The following is a 17,187-nucleotide window of genomic DNA, read 5'->3' on the forward strand; positions in this document are numbered from 1 at the left end:
GATATTTGATTGTTTGCAGTTTTGTTTAAGATTTTTAATTTGGTGTTCATTTAGGTAGTTTGTTATTCTTTGGGATATTGGGGTAAGTAAGGGGTGTTTACGAGCTAGAGCTTGGTTTTTGGGGCTGATGTTTTGGTTTATTAAGTTTTGGATGAGAGGGTTTGATTGGGACGCGGCCCAGAAATTTAAGCTTAGCTGTTCCCTGCGTAGACTTAGTGGCATTTCTCCTGTTAAGGCCTGAAGTGAGGTGTAGGAGGTGCCATGTTGGGTGCGTGTAATTAGTTTGAGAGCCTGATATTGTATTGAGTCAAGTTTTTTAGATAGAGAGTTGTTTAAGGTGTTCTATATGGCGCAGCCGTAGTCTAGTTTTGATCTAATTAGTGATATGTAGAGAGAGAGGAGGGTATCTTTGGATGCTCCCCAGTTAGAGCCAGTTAGGCATCTTAGGGTGTTTAGGTCTTTACTGCATTTAGTTGTTAGGTTTTGGATGTGAGCATCCCAGGTGAGTTGTTCATCGAAAATAAGTCCTAAGAATTTGGTTTGTTTTTGAAATTTGATTGTTTGATTGTTTAGCTGGAGGATTGGGGAGGCGGGTTTCATGTTTTTATGTTTGAATACTATTCCTGTTGTTTTTTCTGAGTTAAGGGAGAAGCCCCATTTGTCAGCCCATTGTTGTATTTTATTAAGAGATTTTTGGAGTAAATTTTGGACCATGTTCATGCTTTTAGTGCGGATCCAGATGGCTCCATCATCCGCGAATTTTGATGTGTTTACTTTAGGGGATAGGCCCTCGAATAGATCGTTTATCATTATATTGAAGAGGGTGGGGCTGTGGATACTGCCCTGTGGAGTACCATTTTCTAGGGGACATTCGTCCGATAGAGTTTGGTCTATACCCACGTTTATTTTACGATTGTTTAGGAAGTCCTGGATGTAGTTTATTATCTGACCTTTGAGTCCTATTTTTTTAAGTTTTTGTATTAGCCCATCGTGCCATACCATGTCGAAAGCTTTAGAGAAGTCTAAGAAGATGCCTGTGGTATATTGTTTATTTAGTTGTCCTGTCTTAATATCTTGTTCTTGTTCTATACAGAGTGTGGTTGACAAATATATATACAAGTAGGAGGCAATGTTTATACAGTAGAGTAGATATAGTTATATCGGGGTAGAAAAGCCTGTTATGTACACACAAGGGTGGTGATGATAATCATCGGTGAAGTCAGTGACATAAACAAAGAATGAAGGCAGTAATATAAACAATAGGATCATGGCTGATGTGGGTCTTTGATTAGTTCATGTACGCCGGGGGTATGTTATAGCCATGGTCACGGTTGACCACACTCCGTATTTCACTTGCTTGATAACTGCGTTAGAACCTACACCTAAACGTCGCTCTTAATTGTAATAAAGAAGTTGTTCATCCATAAATTCTTATCCTTACTTAGTACTCCAACTTCTAAATGCCTATCAATGAAGCCTCAATAATGCATTAAGAATAGTAATAAAAACTTGTGCTTACATTTTTTGCAGTCGTTTATCGTTGGCAAGTGAGCATCAGATGCTGCAGAAAGATGACATATAATATTTTTCTGATGTAACAACATGTATCTGTCAAAACAACCACAGGATCATTGAGAAAAAATGTCATCCTTTGGATGTTTGGCAGCCAGAAGCCAATCAGAATTTGAAACATTATTACCAAAACACCAAGAGTATAAATATCATTCCTAGATGAAGTCTCACTATCACCTTGACGTAGAGTTGGCGGACACAATCGAAGAGAGAGAGAGACTATAAAGTATACTTAATCATAATACTATTTGGCCTGAAGTCTTTGAATGTCTATGGGAAATGTTTGCCTTGAACATGAGCACATCGTTTTCCGATGCTGATTAGCTTAGGATAATGAAGGAAAAGTACAAACATTTGGCAAAAGACATCTTGGTTAAGGGACTCGTTGAGAGTAGATTTGCTATCGAGCTTTTTCTCTAATTTTGGCCATACTATATAGGATCATATCAAGTTCAATAATTGCATGTGTAAGAAAGAAAAAGAAAAGTCAGTCTTAGGAATAGGTCCTATTTCTTCAATGAAATAGTATATTTCAAGTTATATTTAACTGTAACATTTGATATATACAGTTGGCCAAAAGGGCCCTTTTGGGATTCGTATTTAAGTAGATATGCTGTACTCACTGTTTTTGACGCACTGTGTACAATTTCCCCCTTTAGCAGCTTCGTTACAAACGTAACCGTCATTACATCTCTGGCATTTACAAGATTTAAAGTGGCACTCTTTGTCCTTGCAGCTTTCGTCGCAAGGTGTTTTACAAAAGTCAGAGCAATGTCCTTTCTCACAGCCATTGGTACATTCCCCTGTAGTTCTGTTACAGAGTTGTTCACCACATGTTTCTGAGCATTTAACCATGCAGCTTTTTGTATAATATGTATCGTTGCACTGTTCACAAAACCCAGTGTCGATATCACACTGAAAGTCGCATTCTCCAATACACTTACTAGAGCATGTAGGCCCGTAATAACCCTTATGACATAACGTGCAACGTCCATTGGCCTCCTGACGATCGCAATGGGTTAAGTTTCGTTCCACACAAATCTGAGTAGCATTGGAACCTGCAGAAGGAGACATGTAGACATGTCAAATTAAGTGAAAACGAGAAGCATGTTTCAATTACATGCAAGCAATACCTCTAATGCCCGGAAACTCTCATACCAGAAACATTATCATGAATTATTTGGACTTCACAAAATTAGGTGATATCTAATTACAGTAAACTACGGTTATAACGAACTCAAAGGGACTAATAATTTTAGTTCGTTATAACCGTAGTTCGTTATAAGCATATATGCAGCATAACTACAGCAAATAGTCGGGACCAAAAAGTAAGTTCGTTATATCCGTCAGTTCGTTATAAGCGTGTTCGTTTTAACCGTAGTCTACTGTATATATATCCCAAATGTTGTCTAATACTGTGCAAATTAAAAATCGAAAAGAAATGCCTCTTGCTGCCATAATAGTTATGAACACGTCCAGTTTGATAGCATCATTTGCTGTTTGGGGAGACGGTATGCAATATAACCTAAATACAGTTAAATTACAAAATGACATGCCTCTAGCTAATTATTTGAAAGTATTAAGCACTTCCTATTTACTAAAATCGGTACCGCTTCGGTAAAACATGGCAAATGTTTTGTTTTGTTTGTTTATTTATTGTTTAACGCCTCACTGGGCAATATTCCAGCTTTATGACGGCGGTCTGTAAATAATCGAGTCTGGACCAGACAATCCAGTGATTGACAGCATGAGCATCAATCCACGCAATTGGGATACGATGACATGCATCAACCAATTCAGCGAGCCTGACCACCCGATCCTCTTAACGCCTCACTGGGCAATATTCCAGCTTTATGACGGCGGTCTGTAAATAATCGAGTCTGGACCAGACAATCCAGTGATTGACAGCATGAGCATCAATCCACGCAATTGGGATACGATGACATGCATCAACCAAGTCAGCGAGCCTGACCACCCGATCCTCTTAGTCACCTTTTACGGCAAGCATGGGTTTCTGAAGACCTATTCTACCCCATGACAAATGCAGTACAACTTTGAAAAATAAAGTCGTAAGGCTCTAGCTACCTTAATACAGTTATATGCTCTTACTATCTGCCTAATGGCTTTGACCTTCACTTTTAGACAAGAGATGCCAAATACTCAAACTGCAAACATATTTGAGTGTTGTTACAAATATATATTCACTGTAGCATACTGTAAATATAGTCTTTCAATCTGTGAATGACGCCTCTCAGGGGTAAGCAGGGACCTTCTCAAATTTAGAACCCAATTAAGTTCCATTCAAAAGTGATAGTGTGTACACAACCTTTTAAGGACGTCTTCTCCACACTGAGTGACTCTGACCTTCAATCATCGCAGGTCACATGCAAAAAGCACTTCTATTTATAGGCGTCTGTGGTGGAACCAAGACCACAATGAAATTAATTGAACGAATTCCAAAGGAACCTTGACATTGGACACAACAATCACGTCTGGCGTATATATGTTTTTGTTCAAATTTTGAGCCATGTTGTGTGGTTATATTGTAGGACAACCCAGCCTGAAGATCATGCATGTTAAGATTCTTCAATTTCGATTCAGAGGTACTAACATTACCGCGTGAGTGCGTGCGTGTGTTAATGTGTGAATGTATGTCATATTTTTTCGCGAATATGCCTGCCGCCGACCCTGCAATTTGGTCAGAGTGAGTGAGTGAGTTAGGTTTATCATAATAATTGCTTTTAACAATATTCCAGCTATATCACGGAGTGTCAGCTTAATTAAGGAGAAAAGTGTTGCAGGTATCAGACGTTTACTTCTTTGGTGAATACCCTCGAGTCTGGACATGGTGCTGACAAACTTAGAAACACAATCGCTAACCTGGATTCGAACCTACCAGAATAAATGTAATGATGTAAAATGATTAATTCTGTACTTACATTTAGAAGTAGTTATCAGCAGAAGAATCAGCATCATGTTCGCCATGGTGATCTAGGTTTGTAAAATAACAAGATATTGAATAATTTGTATGACACAAATTCATAAAGAACCTTGAATGCCATTAATCTTAAAGGAAATCAATTTCAATGTGTGTACGCGCGTGAATGTGCCTTGTGCTTAAAGGTGTGTTGTAGTTGTGTGCGGCCTTTTTATGTTTGTTTGTTTGTTGTTTAACGCCGCACTCAGCAATATTCCAGTTATATGACAGCGGTCTGTAAATCATCAAGTCTGGACGAGACAATCCAGTGATTGACATCATGAGCATCGATCCACGCAATTGAGATACGATGACATGCATCAACCATATCAGCGAACCTGACCACCCGATCCCGTTAGTCGCCTTTTACGACAAGCATAGTCGCCTTTTACAGCAAGCACGGGTTGCTGCATGAAGGTCTATTCTACCCGGGTCTTGACATAATTTATGACATGTACACCTGAACAGGAGTGACGTGAAATTTAACATGTTCACAGAGAAATGAGTTGTTCCATAGATTCGAGGATGCACTCCGGATACGGTCGATAATTCACTCGAAAATTGCATTTTTAAACCCTTATTTTATAGAAAAAGTGAAACCTCTCTTCAATGATTATTCCGAAAACATGTCTCTACAATTACTGTATACAAGTTAATTTTTAATGCGATTTTTTAAATATGTGCTATGGTAACTCGTTCACATATAGCTGATGTCGTAACATATATGTTAATCCAATGAATGATGTCGGATATTCTAACTTACTTAGATATGATTATCCACACGTCATGTCAGTATAAGGATTACATTTCATACAAACATGTGTTTCTACTAACTTCAAAGAGTGCAGCCACAGATAGATAATTAGTGAAAGAATGCCGTTTTAAAGACTATGTCATCTATATCACGGCGTGTCAGCTTCAAGTGAGGAGAAAACCCAAAGTAATGCAGGTCTAGTGTGTTTTCTCACTTTAATAAAGCCCACAAATCGCAGGTTTAGTACGGATCAGGATTTGAATCCACGATAATCTGTTTCTGGCACACCTAACGGACGCAACTCGGCACGGCGAATTGCAGCGCTTAACAACTTGGCCTCCTGCGCCCCACATAGAAATACATTTATATTACGTCAGATCACAATTTGTAATACCTAAACATACGAGGTTCAGGAATTCAAGTTACATGAGTGTATGCAATTTTAATACAAAGTACATACCATGTTCGTGGTGTGAGTAGCGGTTGTTACAATCTTGAGTAATAGCAGTTCCCGGAAGCCTCCGAAAACGGATATCGCGGCAATAATCCCTGCTAAAAATAAACATAATTATGCGTCAACGCTAGCGATCACCATAGCACAACCTGCGCAATAACAACAAAGGATCACATCGTTATATATTTCCCTGGCGTGTATAATTCTATAGCTGTGTCCCGGTATCATAATTAAAACTATCTACAGGGCTACAGTAATGCCGATCAGATGAATGTAAGATTCTGTATTTCCTCCAGATGTCATTCCGAAGATAACAATGGAAATATATACAATTACACGCGGTTAACACAATAAAAAAGGCACAACATATTTACAATTACACACAGTTTATCAAATTCAAATACCTAACCGAAGACAGATATCCAATGAAATATATCTGATTAAAAGATGCTTTAGTTTGTATAGATACGAGGCGAATTGTAGTATGATAATAGTTTTCCAGTCCTTATGTATATAAATGTTCACACATGGCGTCAAAACCATTTCCTTAACATAAGACATATCCATTGTACGATTCCGACCACTATCGAGTTGTGATGATACCAGGTGTTCGCCATCACGGGGTTCGCCTCGCCCCTGTGGGTTATGGTGGATTCGCCTGACTTGCATTGCTTAAAACGGTATTAACTTATAACAACACGTCTTCCATAATAACATTGAATTTAGTCATGTGTTTTCTAACTCTGATCTATTTAAAATATCGTATTCTGAAACAAATATCCAATAAATCCTATTTCAACCTTTCAACAAAGATGGCCAGGAGATTTCAAATTAGCATTCTAGGATTCGAAGCGTGAGATATATGACCAGACGGGCAGTATTTCTCACGTGTTCGTCCTTATGCATATCGCGTCAGTGATTTAAATATGGACACATAAAGAAACGACGAAACTGTTCAACGATTACTATCCAACCACAGTGTACATTCAATAGAGATACATGTATATAGTACCTCAGATGTATTTTTCCATGAACCTACAATATGTTTGAATATGTGTGTCTTGAGATACTTGGCACTTGAGACACTTGAGAGACTGGCACTCCAACAGAACACTGCCTGTTCCATCCGTTTGGAGGAGGAGCTGAATCATGTGGAAAGATGTCAGACTCCCTACTCGGAAATCAACACTCTAACAAGGACGTATTATCTTCTCCCTTTACAGCGGATGTTGATATATGCTACATTTGACTAGGTACCAATTGAATATACCTAAAAATGAGTCCTTGAAACAGCTTATAATAGCCATCGCATCAAAATGAATCCAATATCAATCCGCTTCCGGTTCATGACTCGTCGAAATTGCGTCGTGCTATCATGGGGCTGGGATTTCATTTTTTTAATTTTTACTTTCACGGCAATAATACTTTCTTCAAAGTAGGCTTTTGGGGTTGGAGATATGTCAACTAATCCAAACTTCTTCACAAAGCGTTGCGATTTTAGTACCTTGGGACACGGTGTCCCAGTACTCATACCAACCACACTGTACTTTTACAGAATTGCTTCCCTTGGTTGTGCCAGAACAATCATCATTATTTTAAATATATTTGTGTTAAATTTATACAAAATGATTGACATTTCCATGAATTGAATAATAGTATATTTACGTTTAATATGCTCAATGCAAAACGATAGCGCAGATATTTAAGTTTCATTCGTATAGTTTGCTTTGATTTCAACTGTTCAACTGGTATAAAAGAAAGTTTGACATGTGCGAAATACGCTCCAGTCGGAAAGCGCACGTAAAATCCCTTAATATAAGTAAGTAAGTAAAGTTAGTTGTGGTAGAACAAACATCAAACTTGTGAGATAATTTGACTTGTTTAATTAATGTACCTTAAATCCTACCTTGTGGAATAATGTCTTTACAATACTTAGATTCCAAACATTATGTAATGGTAAAACGTGATTGCTTTAGCTGCCAAAATAAGAAAGGGCCATAACTGAATACATTATTTGAGATCTAATGAGATGGAATTGAAAATAGAACTGTTACGTCAAGCTGACGGTTACTTAAAATACCTCCAGAATTGCTATTGCCTCAGCTATCACAGTATTGGTTCATGCATTCCACTTTAAAAGTATTCCGGGTGATGTGAAATAACAGTTACTGCAGCCGAAATACAGAATTGTCAGATATCCTTCCCGCAATTACCATCAACGTGGGTGAGTCATTTTCGTGTACATATGAATCATGATATGCTAAGATTTACACAAGCTCTGGGGTTTTATCCGATGACGCCATTTTGGTACTCTATTAAGAATCCAAAATATTGTTTAACACTCGCGAGTAGATATCTCTGATATAGTGACCCGTCAAGATCAGGGTTAGAATGCTGTAAAAGGCGGGTGGTCTGGTTCGCTGACATGGTTGATCCAGACTCGATTATTTACAGACCGCCGTCTGGAATATTAGCTGGAATATTGCTGAGTCCGGCGTAAAACAACAAACAAGTTTGATATAGTATCCTTTAAGCTGTGTATTGGCAGTACCGGTATCAGATGCTTCTGAATGTCCACTACGTCTTCTGACCTACCCTCAATCGTATATTATTGACAAGATACCAAACATCCATGGTGAGTTGGAGTGCAGAAAAGTTATTTGTATGAAAATTAAACTGATTAAATTTTTCATTCAAAAGAACTAGTGTATGTATCTGCGGGCATCCAGTATAGTCAGGCCGTGTGCTGCGCTGAGAAGGGCCCGCTGAGAAAAGAAGTTTAGTTCTGTCAAACTGCCTAAGCCAGGTCTGGTAGAAAAGCCAAACTTAAGGCAATAATTAACGGGTATGATGCTGACAAATCAGGGAATATAATCTGAGAAATGGCACATCTCAGGGACTCGAACTTGCACAGAGTCTTGCATGGCCTTAAACGACTGGCCCACATAAATATATAATTGTATTACTTATTTATCTTAAGCCCGATAACTTCCTACAGTGTGCCATATCCGTCCCGAAGTTAAGGACGACACGGATTTAATACAATATATGTTATAGTGTGACATAAGAGGTAGTTATAGTCATGTATTCTGCTAAGTCTCAGAAGGTTTCGGCGTTGTAACATGGGATAATGTACTTAAGAAAAAAAAAAAATCCTTTGCAACTAGAGAAGCGAACTTAAATATTCAGTTGAAATAGCCAACTGAAAATGAAACCATGTTATACCTCTAAACTGCTACCGCGGCAGATTGTTAACAGGAGGGACGAGCGGGTTGTTTGTTGCCTGGCTGCGTAATATCAGTCCAAAGGACTATCAGCAAATTAGGTCAGGGCCGTTGCATTGGCTGATATCAACAAACACGTCAGAGTTGTAAGCGATCAAAATTAACATTGGCCGCCATAGTGACAACGTTTGACGAAACTATTACATGGAATCTATATTGTCTATATCTCCCTAACCATACCTCCCTCGTTACGTAATGGTAAGGAAATATTAACTGTGAACTAAAAGAACTCATATTAAACCATCTGGATGTCTGCCACAGACCCGGTAAGGTTAAGACAATCATTGAATATACTTTTCTCTTCAGAGTCTTTTGCAGGTCTATATCAGCATTTATTTGTTTGATGTAACAAAACATCTTTTTTTGCAAAAACATAATAGCTGGAGCATAGTGTGTGGGTAAAATATGCCGTCGAATTAGCGGCGACGAAATATAATGTAGCCACACAACTGGGACCTGCATAACATTCAAATAAACATAGGTGGGTTAAGGTCGCAGTTATCTGCACATTATTGTTACTATCAATGAAGAATACAATAATGTGTAAATAATGTTTCAAAGAATATTTCTAACAGTTTCCAATTCCCCCTAAGGGCAGATACAAATGAAGATCAATGTCTAAGATATAATTATAACCATACTATTCCAAAGTAGAGATATTTTATGGATAACAACTTCTTTATTTACTGTAAAGGCGACGTTTCGGTATAGATCCTTATAATGATAATAGGTATTTCATAAAGTGTTGGCTTATAGAAGAATATTTTACACATCTGTCTGTGAGTTAAATTGAAACACATACCAGACAAGCAGAGTTGTAACTTCCCTCGTCTCACTTCAAACTGAGTTTGAGTTTGATATAACATAACATCGCAGGACTACTTTCAGAGTGAGGTCATGAATATCAGTAAGAAAATAGATCTATATTTACATATAGGAACTGATATGACATATAACCCTTTTCGGTGTAATTGTATGAATTGTATAACGGCTATTGATGATAGGTTATTATTACATAACACCATAACGAGGCCAACCGATAGGGAAGGAACACGAGACTCCACTTCCTCTCTCTGTCAAATAGAAAACATTCTCAAGCAGTTATGTCGTTAAATATTTGATGTAATGACAACACGTGGTAGGATGTTCTTACTTTGTATGCAGATCCTAGGAACAACAACGTGTATCCTTGCCCCGAAAACTGTAACACACACACCACGCTGTATCTCTCTGACACCTGTGATATGATGGCCACTCTTTCAGTTTTCAGGGACCCTGTGAAAGCTGAAGGAGTGGCCATCATGTGATACCCCAGTAGGATTTGGATGTGTTTATATTCAATATTTAGGAACCCTGTTGTGACAAGTAAACACACTATGAAATTCTTGAACAAATTTATAAATGGTCATATATACCTTATTTTATTTCTTGTTTGTTGTTTGGTGAATACTTCATAACCTGTGTACTGAATGTTACAAGTTATATTTACTATGTATTTTTTCTTTGGTGTTTGCCGAATAACTCACAACCTCTAAAAATGCACACTGAATATTACAAGTCATATAAATATATTTCTACAACGACAAAAATATGATCACTAACAAAGCAATGTAATAAAAATACATGCATCCCTGTCACAGTGTAGGTCATGAGTCAGTGACTTTTCACAACAGAAGTATATTTATATCTCTTTTGTTTGGGGCACAGCACTCTCTTGTGCTATGGTCTACATTTCTCTGGTACCACTATATAACACTATCTTAATCAGTCTTTTAAGTCTCAAACTGTAATATCGTTGACGGATTTCTTTTCATCTAAAAACTTTGATGTATCTAACACGTTTATATTTATACATTCCAAAGGCATAGAAGAAACTTAATTGATTACTTTATTAACATGCAATCAAGCAATGGCTGTATTTTGGGCCTGAATGGCCTTTTTGCTGAATAATCTGTACGTCTGTCTGTCAGTTTATACAACGATAGAATACACTTACATCCGGTGTCAAGACTCTTTAACACTGTCGTGTTGATAGAACAGAAGTCCGTAGAATTTTCATAGCTTTTTTGCCATTTACGCCAAGTGGAATCTGTTTCGGCGGGTAATCTAGATTTTTCTGCATGTGCACTTTAAGTCCCCGAGTTTCATCATAAGCTCAGGTATGAGATAACACCGTGTTACTCCTTTTCCGAACACCTGGTGTCATCACATTTTCAGTGGTAAAATGGTAATCTAGACTGTTTTTTCTCATGCATTGCCGATTTAGTATATTTATGCCCTATCCCAACACCAAACACAAACAAACCCACACCAAAATGACGACCCAAAATGTTAGCATGTATAGACCATATTGATAAATTTATTTGATAAAGAACAATATATGACAATGTTTTTGTATCGAATACATTTCAGAATTAATTCAAAACGATATGTGGCGGAGGGTTTGTGTCGAATATATTAATTCAAAACGCTATATGAGGGTGGGGAAGGTTTTGTATCAAATAATAAATTGATAAATGCATTTTAATGTAACAATCAAACTAGAAATAATGGACAGTATATAAAGACGAAATATTATAGTCGACCTAGTGGCGGTATCATATACACGATAACCTGCAGACAAGCAGCCCGTCTTTGTTACATATGGCTGTGAAGATCCGGGGTCGAATAGGTCTTCAGCAACCCATGTTTGCCGTAAAAGGCGACTATGGTTGTCGTAAGAGGCGACTAACGGGATCGGGTGGTCAGCTTGCAGACTTTGTTTATGCATGTCTTCGACCCAAATTGCGTGGATCGATGCTCATGTTGTCAATCATTGGATTGTCTTGTCCAGACTCGATTATTTACAGACCGCCGTCATATAGCTGGAATATTGCTGAGTGCGGCGTTGAAGAAATAAAAATATAACTGTGATCGAATACACCCTCCTCGCGCATGTATTAGCAATATCACGGCGGGGGACACCAGAAATAGTTGGAGAAGGTACAGGAAGATAATAACATATGACGAGGTTAAGCATCAATGTTGAGACTGAGCATACGTCGATTCATACATAAGTAAACTTGCTACCACTATATAATCATGTACTCACGCAAAGCTGTGTGTATATGTTCTGAAAATAGACCGCTACGTCAGAATGGAATGTATACACAAAATGGCCGTCAGAATAGGTCTCGTACTTTCCGATGAATACCTCTCCTATTCACGCAATTAACACCTCCAACGGACATATGTACCCAATGTTGATGCCACTGTTATCACACAAATGGTAAGTCGTTGTCTTGTGTGCTCCGCAGGCTGTCCACATACCCGCGAGTTGTGTACACTATGAGCTTAGTTCAGTCTTGTAGAATTGCAAAGAGATATCTGAATGTAATCCTCTGATGCTGTGAAAGGAATAACTTTTTCTAAACCACTAAACGTGTATCTATATATGTCAGAGTATCTCTGTTATACCAGCATTTACTGTGAAAAGTAAAGGTATATATGAAATGTGTTTAACTCTATCGTGAGGTGTGTGAAGAGTACCGAGGTTACCAACAGTCGGGGGATGTTCATTAAACCATTATAGGATGTCCGGGCTTAGAATCTATACCTACACGATCAGTTGGATACAAATGTGTCTCAAACTGATTTTAGTGATTAAACATATCATGATATTTCTGCCATTTTGTACCGATAGCTATGCTGTTTCACGTTTTCCATAACATATACCAGTTATATCCCGGTTTGTCACACACACACTCGCACACACACCACACACACACACGCACGCACACACACACACGCACACGCACACACCACACACACACACACACACACACACACACACACACACGTAGTTAAATAAGTGCAGTACTTGTGAACGCGTGTGACGTTATACTTCATTTCACCTCACCACATCTGCTGTCCTGGCTCCCGATGATTTAACATTCATCCCCTCAGACTTCTCTTACATGGGACATATGTTCATGCAACAGCGCCGCTATTTTTAGAACACTTGAAAAATAGGTCACAGCCTTCCAAGAAATCTATCTCTCCCCGGGAACCTGACATACCGCTCACGTAACCATGCACACAAACAATCTGTTCTTTTTATATCATCGAGCGCAACTAACGCGCTGTTTAACTACTGGCATTAGACAGGACAGGAGTATATATATATGGGCATGTGACTTACTACATGCATAGGTACTTATAAATGAATATGTTTGACGATTTCAATATTAATATTGTTCAATCTTGAACTATTGTCACCACGTCTAATTATGCATTACAATAAATATGTATGGATCAGTCACACAACCATAATTCCCATTTAATTGTAGTTAGCTTTATAGTTTGTCCTTTATAGCATCTCCACCAACGGTATTGCAAACGTATTTAAAAAACAATTTATAGCACGTTAATGAAAGTGTTAGATACCACACACAAAATCTGCAACATTAATATTAAATGATTTATAATTTACCCATAATACCGCTTTATCTATATGTTTGATCTGTCAGAGGAACACGCGTTTATTTCCATCCATTAACTTAGGGTCAAAATAGAGTAAAAATACTCCATCTCTTTTCAAAGCCAGATTAAGTATATTGACATCCAAACGTCCACCAAACTCCCCGCCCCTCAAAACCAACCCCAACCTAACATCAAAGTTCAGCCAAATGTTCAACGTTCAGAAACCTTAGTAGAAACCGTTGATTTAATACATGCATTTTATTTACATAAATAGTGTGTTTTTATTTATTCCAGGCAAGATGAAATGTAGTGGACACGTGACCTCGTCACCAGGTCTCGTTATAATTGCTCTGCTGCATGGCCTTCTCTGCCAATACGGTAATATTATTTTATTCTTAGATGGCATAATTAAACCTTGGGAATGGGTGGGTGGGGGCGTGTCGGGGGCAGAGTAGTTGTGATATTGTTAGAGACAAAATAGTTTTGGTCACTGCTTGAAGACAAAAACTATTCTCCTGAATGATAAACCAAAAAAATTATTTATTTTTTAAAATATATATATATATATATTATTGACATATCAGGTGAAACAGGGTGACTTTTTATCTCATTGCTACAGTGCCTAGTGTATGATTTTCAATTCGAGAACGCAATACCTATCTCATAACACATCAAGTGAGAAATAATAAATATATATGAAGATGACAAATTCATATCAAGTGTACTTGAACTGTACCTGTTATAATTCATTGTTTCCAAATATCATTACACACAATATTTTATTAATACATATTTTGACTTTATCCTAATAACAATCTACCATCCATTTTACATGACAAATTCCACACTACTTTAATTTAATTACTGTAATGTAATATGCCATATTTGTTTTATATACATTACACGTGAATTGAAGTACATGCCATGTATAGTGTTGCTATTTGGGTACAAAAGAAATATACAATGAAGATATTTGAAACTGCAATCAAGACCCTATTATAAACATATGTATGTATTGTACTGGTAAGGCCGAACGCATTTCTTTCTCAAATAACTTTGTATTTCAAAATATGTTACATGTAGTTATACCAAATTGTTTGGGACATATAGATAGTTTCATCATAATACTATCGTATTTTGAAGGTGACACCAAGTGCGTGTATAGAACTCGCCGACTCGTGAAGGATGGCTGTGTGAACTACTGTCCCCCAGACCAATGTCCCGAGGAATGTTCCTACTGTGACAGCGGCTTCTATGGGTCTGCCTGTACGAGGAGCTGCCGAGGACACTGTTTGAATGGAAGGTGTGCCCTCCTGGCCAATGGCAGAGCCGTCAACTGTACGGAGGGCTGTGTGGAGGGGTGGCGGGGGTTAACGTGTAGTACTAGATGTAAGTATCCTTGTCGGGAGTGTTGGAGATACACTGGAGACTGTGTTGGGCGATGCAGGGATGGTTTCTACGGACCTGGATGCTTACAGCGGTGTCCATATACCTGTTTCAGCTGTGACAAAAACAGTGGAGTATGTTTGCCTAACACTTCTGTTGATGCAGACCTATCGCCGATGAAACACAAAATGACATTAAGCCTGACACATGGTAATGACATAAACAAAACACACAGCAGTCACAAAGCAGGTGAGGGGTTTTACAAGATGTCTCTTTAATGTATATTTATAAACAATATATATCAAACACATATCAAAATATATTTTGCAATCCGTAGTTCTTTGTTCCTTATTGTTTACTTTTGTAAGAGTGATAGAGTGAGTGAGTGAGTTTGGTTTTTATCCGTTTTTAGTAATATTCCGGCAAAATCACAGCGGGGGCTTCACGCATTGTACCAATGTCAGGAATCGAACCCGGGTCTTCAGCGTGACGAGAGAACGCTTTAAACACAAGGCAATCCGACCGCCCATACTTTTGTAATACATAACTGAAGATACATATCATCATGTATCAACACACATGCAATGTGTTTGTACTGTAAATATGTTTCAGAATTACATCATCACCCTGCGATGACGTCAACAGTTGACAGTTGGTCATTCCCCTCACAGGTCTCCACTAGCGTTGCTGTATTATCTGCAGTAATTACTTTTATTGTCATCAGTTTCACCATCTCCAGGTATGTCTATACTGGCAACACAACGAAAAGTAGAAACAACACAATTCATTTGCATTCATTAGATCCCACAATGTCTAGACTAAATTCATTCAGTTTGCGAGTAGCAGGTGATACCTCCTGACCCTTTGGAAAGACCCCAACTGGGGATTCTAGTACGGAATATGCCCCAAACATTTTCATTTCATTATTTACGTTTAATGAAATAACTGTAATGTTGTCGACAGCTGAGGAAAACAGCATTCATTCACTATTCTGAAAGTGAGAGATTGATATACATGCTTTTTCGTTCATTACTATACTGTATAGTTATTAATTACCACAACTGCACTGGCTTTAAAAATCACAAATAATAAAGAACATCTATTTGCATCTACACATGTCAAATGAATGAAAAGCGTCAAAGCTGTCATCAGCCATTACAGCAGTGGCATCCCCAGATGATTTCGAGGTTAATAAGAATATAATGTTGAATCTTGTGATTGGATAATTTAATTTTTTTATTCTGGAAAGTGTGTTATCATATACTTTTTTACAGGATGAAAGTGACCATGCCACAGAAAAAGAAATGGCTTCTGTTAGGAAACTCCCCAGACACGGAGAGTCTAATCGGCTCCCCAAATTCAAAAGTGATGGATGGGTTGTAATGCATCCAAAATTACTGATGTATATCCTGTACCGTAAAATTCATCATTAATAAAGGAACCTGCTTGAAAACGTCCTCAAGTTGTTTTTTCCATCCTCGAAAGGTCACAGATCCCCTGCTTCTTAATATACTGGGGGCAGGGGTGACCCAGTCGTCTAAGGCGCCGCGATTCGCTGTGCAGAGTTTCGTCCCTTAGGCACCCCAGAAACCTATGATTGTGGGTTCGAATCCCGGTTCGCCCCGATTATGTTTCTAGGTTTGTCAGCCCCATACCCGTGCTCGTGGGTTTCACTGAAGTGGTAAACGTCTGAGACCTGCATCACTTCTGGCTTTCCTCCCAAATTAAACTGACACGCCGTGATGTGACTGGAATACTGTAAAAAGCGGCGTTAAACCCAACTCACTCACTCACTTAATATACTGACTTGTCGCAGCTTAGTTGATATTGTTACATCATGTATATGGCCTCAACACGATTTCACGATTATAACGCAATTCCTTCTGTGTGTTTGATCGGAATAATGCCCAGTGATGACACAACGATGTCTTGAAGTGAGTGAGTGAGTGAGCGAGTCTAGTTTTACGCCGCTTTAAGCAATATTCCAGCAATATTACGGCGGGGGACACCCAAAATGGGCTTCACACATTGTACCAATGTCGGGAATCGAACCCGGGTCTTCGGCGTGACGTGCGAATACTTTAACCGCTAGGCTACTCGACCGCCCCACGATGTCATGAATCAATTAGGACATAAACCAACAGTCTTTTGAAATTTTATGCAGTCCCCCTGTAGATTAGATACCTCTTATTTTAATTTGGAACCGAGCGCATTAGCAGCGCGTAATTACACAGGGTACAAAGGTTCTCTATCGCTGAACATTCAGAAAAGGGATAACAGGTAGTTGTATATGCAACAA

General features: G+C 38.4%; 2 protein-coding genes across 16 annotated transcripts in view; one reads left to right on the forward strand and one right to left on the reverse strand.

The window, feature by feature from the left end:
- Positions 1 to 17,187, reverse strand: part of LOC124134540 — a 36,328-nt gene that overhangs the window by 10,044 nt on the left and 9,097 nt on the right. For 7 of the 12 annotated variants that reach the window (XM_046499413.2, XM_046499419.2, XM_046499411.2 and 4 more), the window contains 4 exons: positions 5,764 to 5,855; positions 4,512 to 4,563; positions 2,196 to 2,630; positions 1,520 to 1,561 (listed from right to left, as the gene is read on the reverse strand). In XM_046499413.2, coding sequence (XP_046355369.1) covers positions 1,520 to 1,561; positions 2,196 to 2,630; positions 4,512 to 4,563; positions 5,764 to 5,766 — 532 coding nt within the window. In that variant the 5' untranslated portion in view covers positions 5,767 to 5,855. Of the gene's footprint in view, positions 1 to 1,519; positions 1,562 to 2,195; positions 2,631 to 4,511; positions 4,564 to 5,763; positions 5,856 to 9,843; positions 9,926 to 12,132; positions 12,270 to 17,187 lie in introns of those variants that run through there. The other 5 variants (XM_048400412.1, XM_046499410.2, XM_048400410.1 and 2 more) reach the window with 5 other exon arrangements.
- LOC124129818 (scavenger receptor class F member 1-like) lies at positions 7,852 to 16,341 on the forward strand. 4 transcript variants are annotated; one of them, XM_046493214.2, is made up of 5 exons: positions 7,852 to 7,981; positions 13,797 to 13,880; positions 14,646 to 15,137; positions 15,501 to 15,627; positions 16,163 to 16,341. In XM_046493214.2, the coding sequence occupies exons 2-5, from the start codon at positions 13,802 to 13,804 to the stop codon at positions 16,269 to 16,271; spliced, it is 807 nt and encodes a 268-aa protein (XP_046349170.2). In that variant the 5' UTR covers positions 7,852 to 7,981; positions 13,797 to 13,801; the 3' UTR covers positions 16,272 to 16,341. The 4 variants fall into 4 exon arrangements, with proteins under 4 accessions (XP_046349170.2, XP_048256381.1, XP_048256382.1 ...); XM_048400424.1 differs by lacking the exon at positions 7,852 to 7,981 and adding an exon at positions 9,168 to 9,239; XM_048400425.1 differs by lacking the exon at positions 7,852 to 7,981 and adding an exon at positions 9,246 to 9,307.

This window comes from Haliotis rufescens, unplaced genomic scaffold (genome assembly GCF_023055435.1).
Source record: "Haliotis rufescens isolate VD_foot unplaced genomic scaffold, xgHalRufe1.0.p SCAF_2, whole genome shotgun sequence".
Lineage (NCBI taxonomy): Eukaryota > Metazoa > Mollusca > Gastropoda > Lepetellida > Haliotidae > Haliotis > Haliotis rufescens.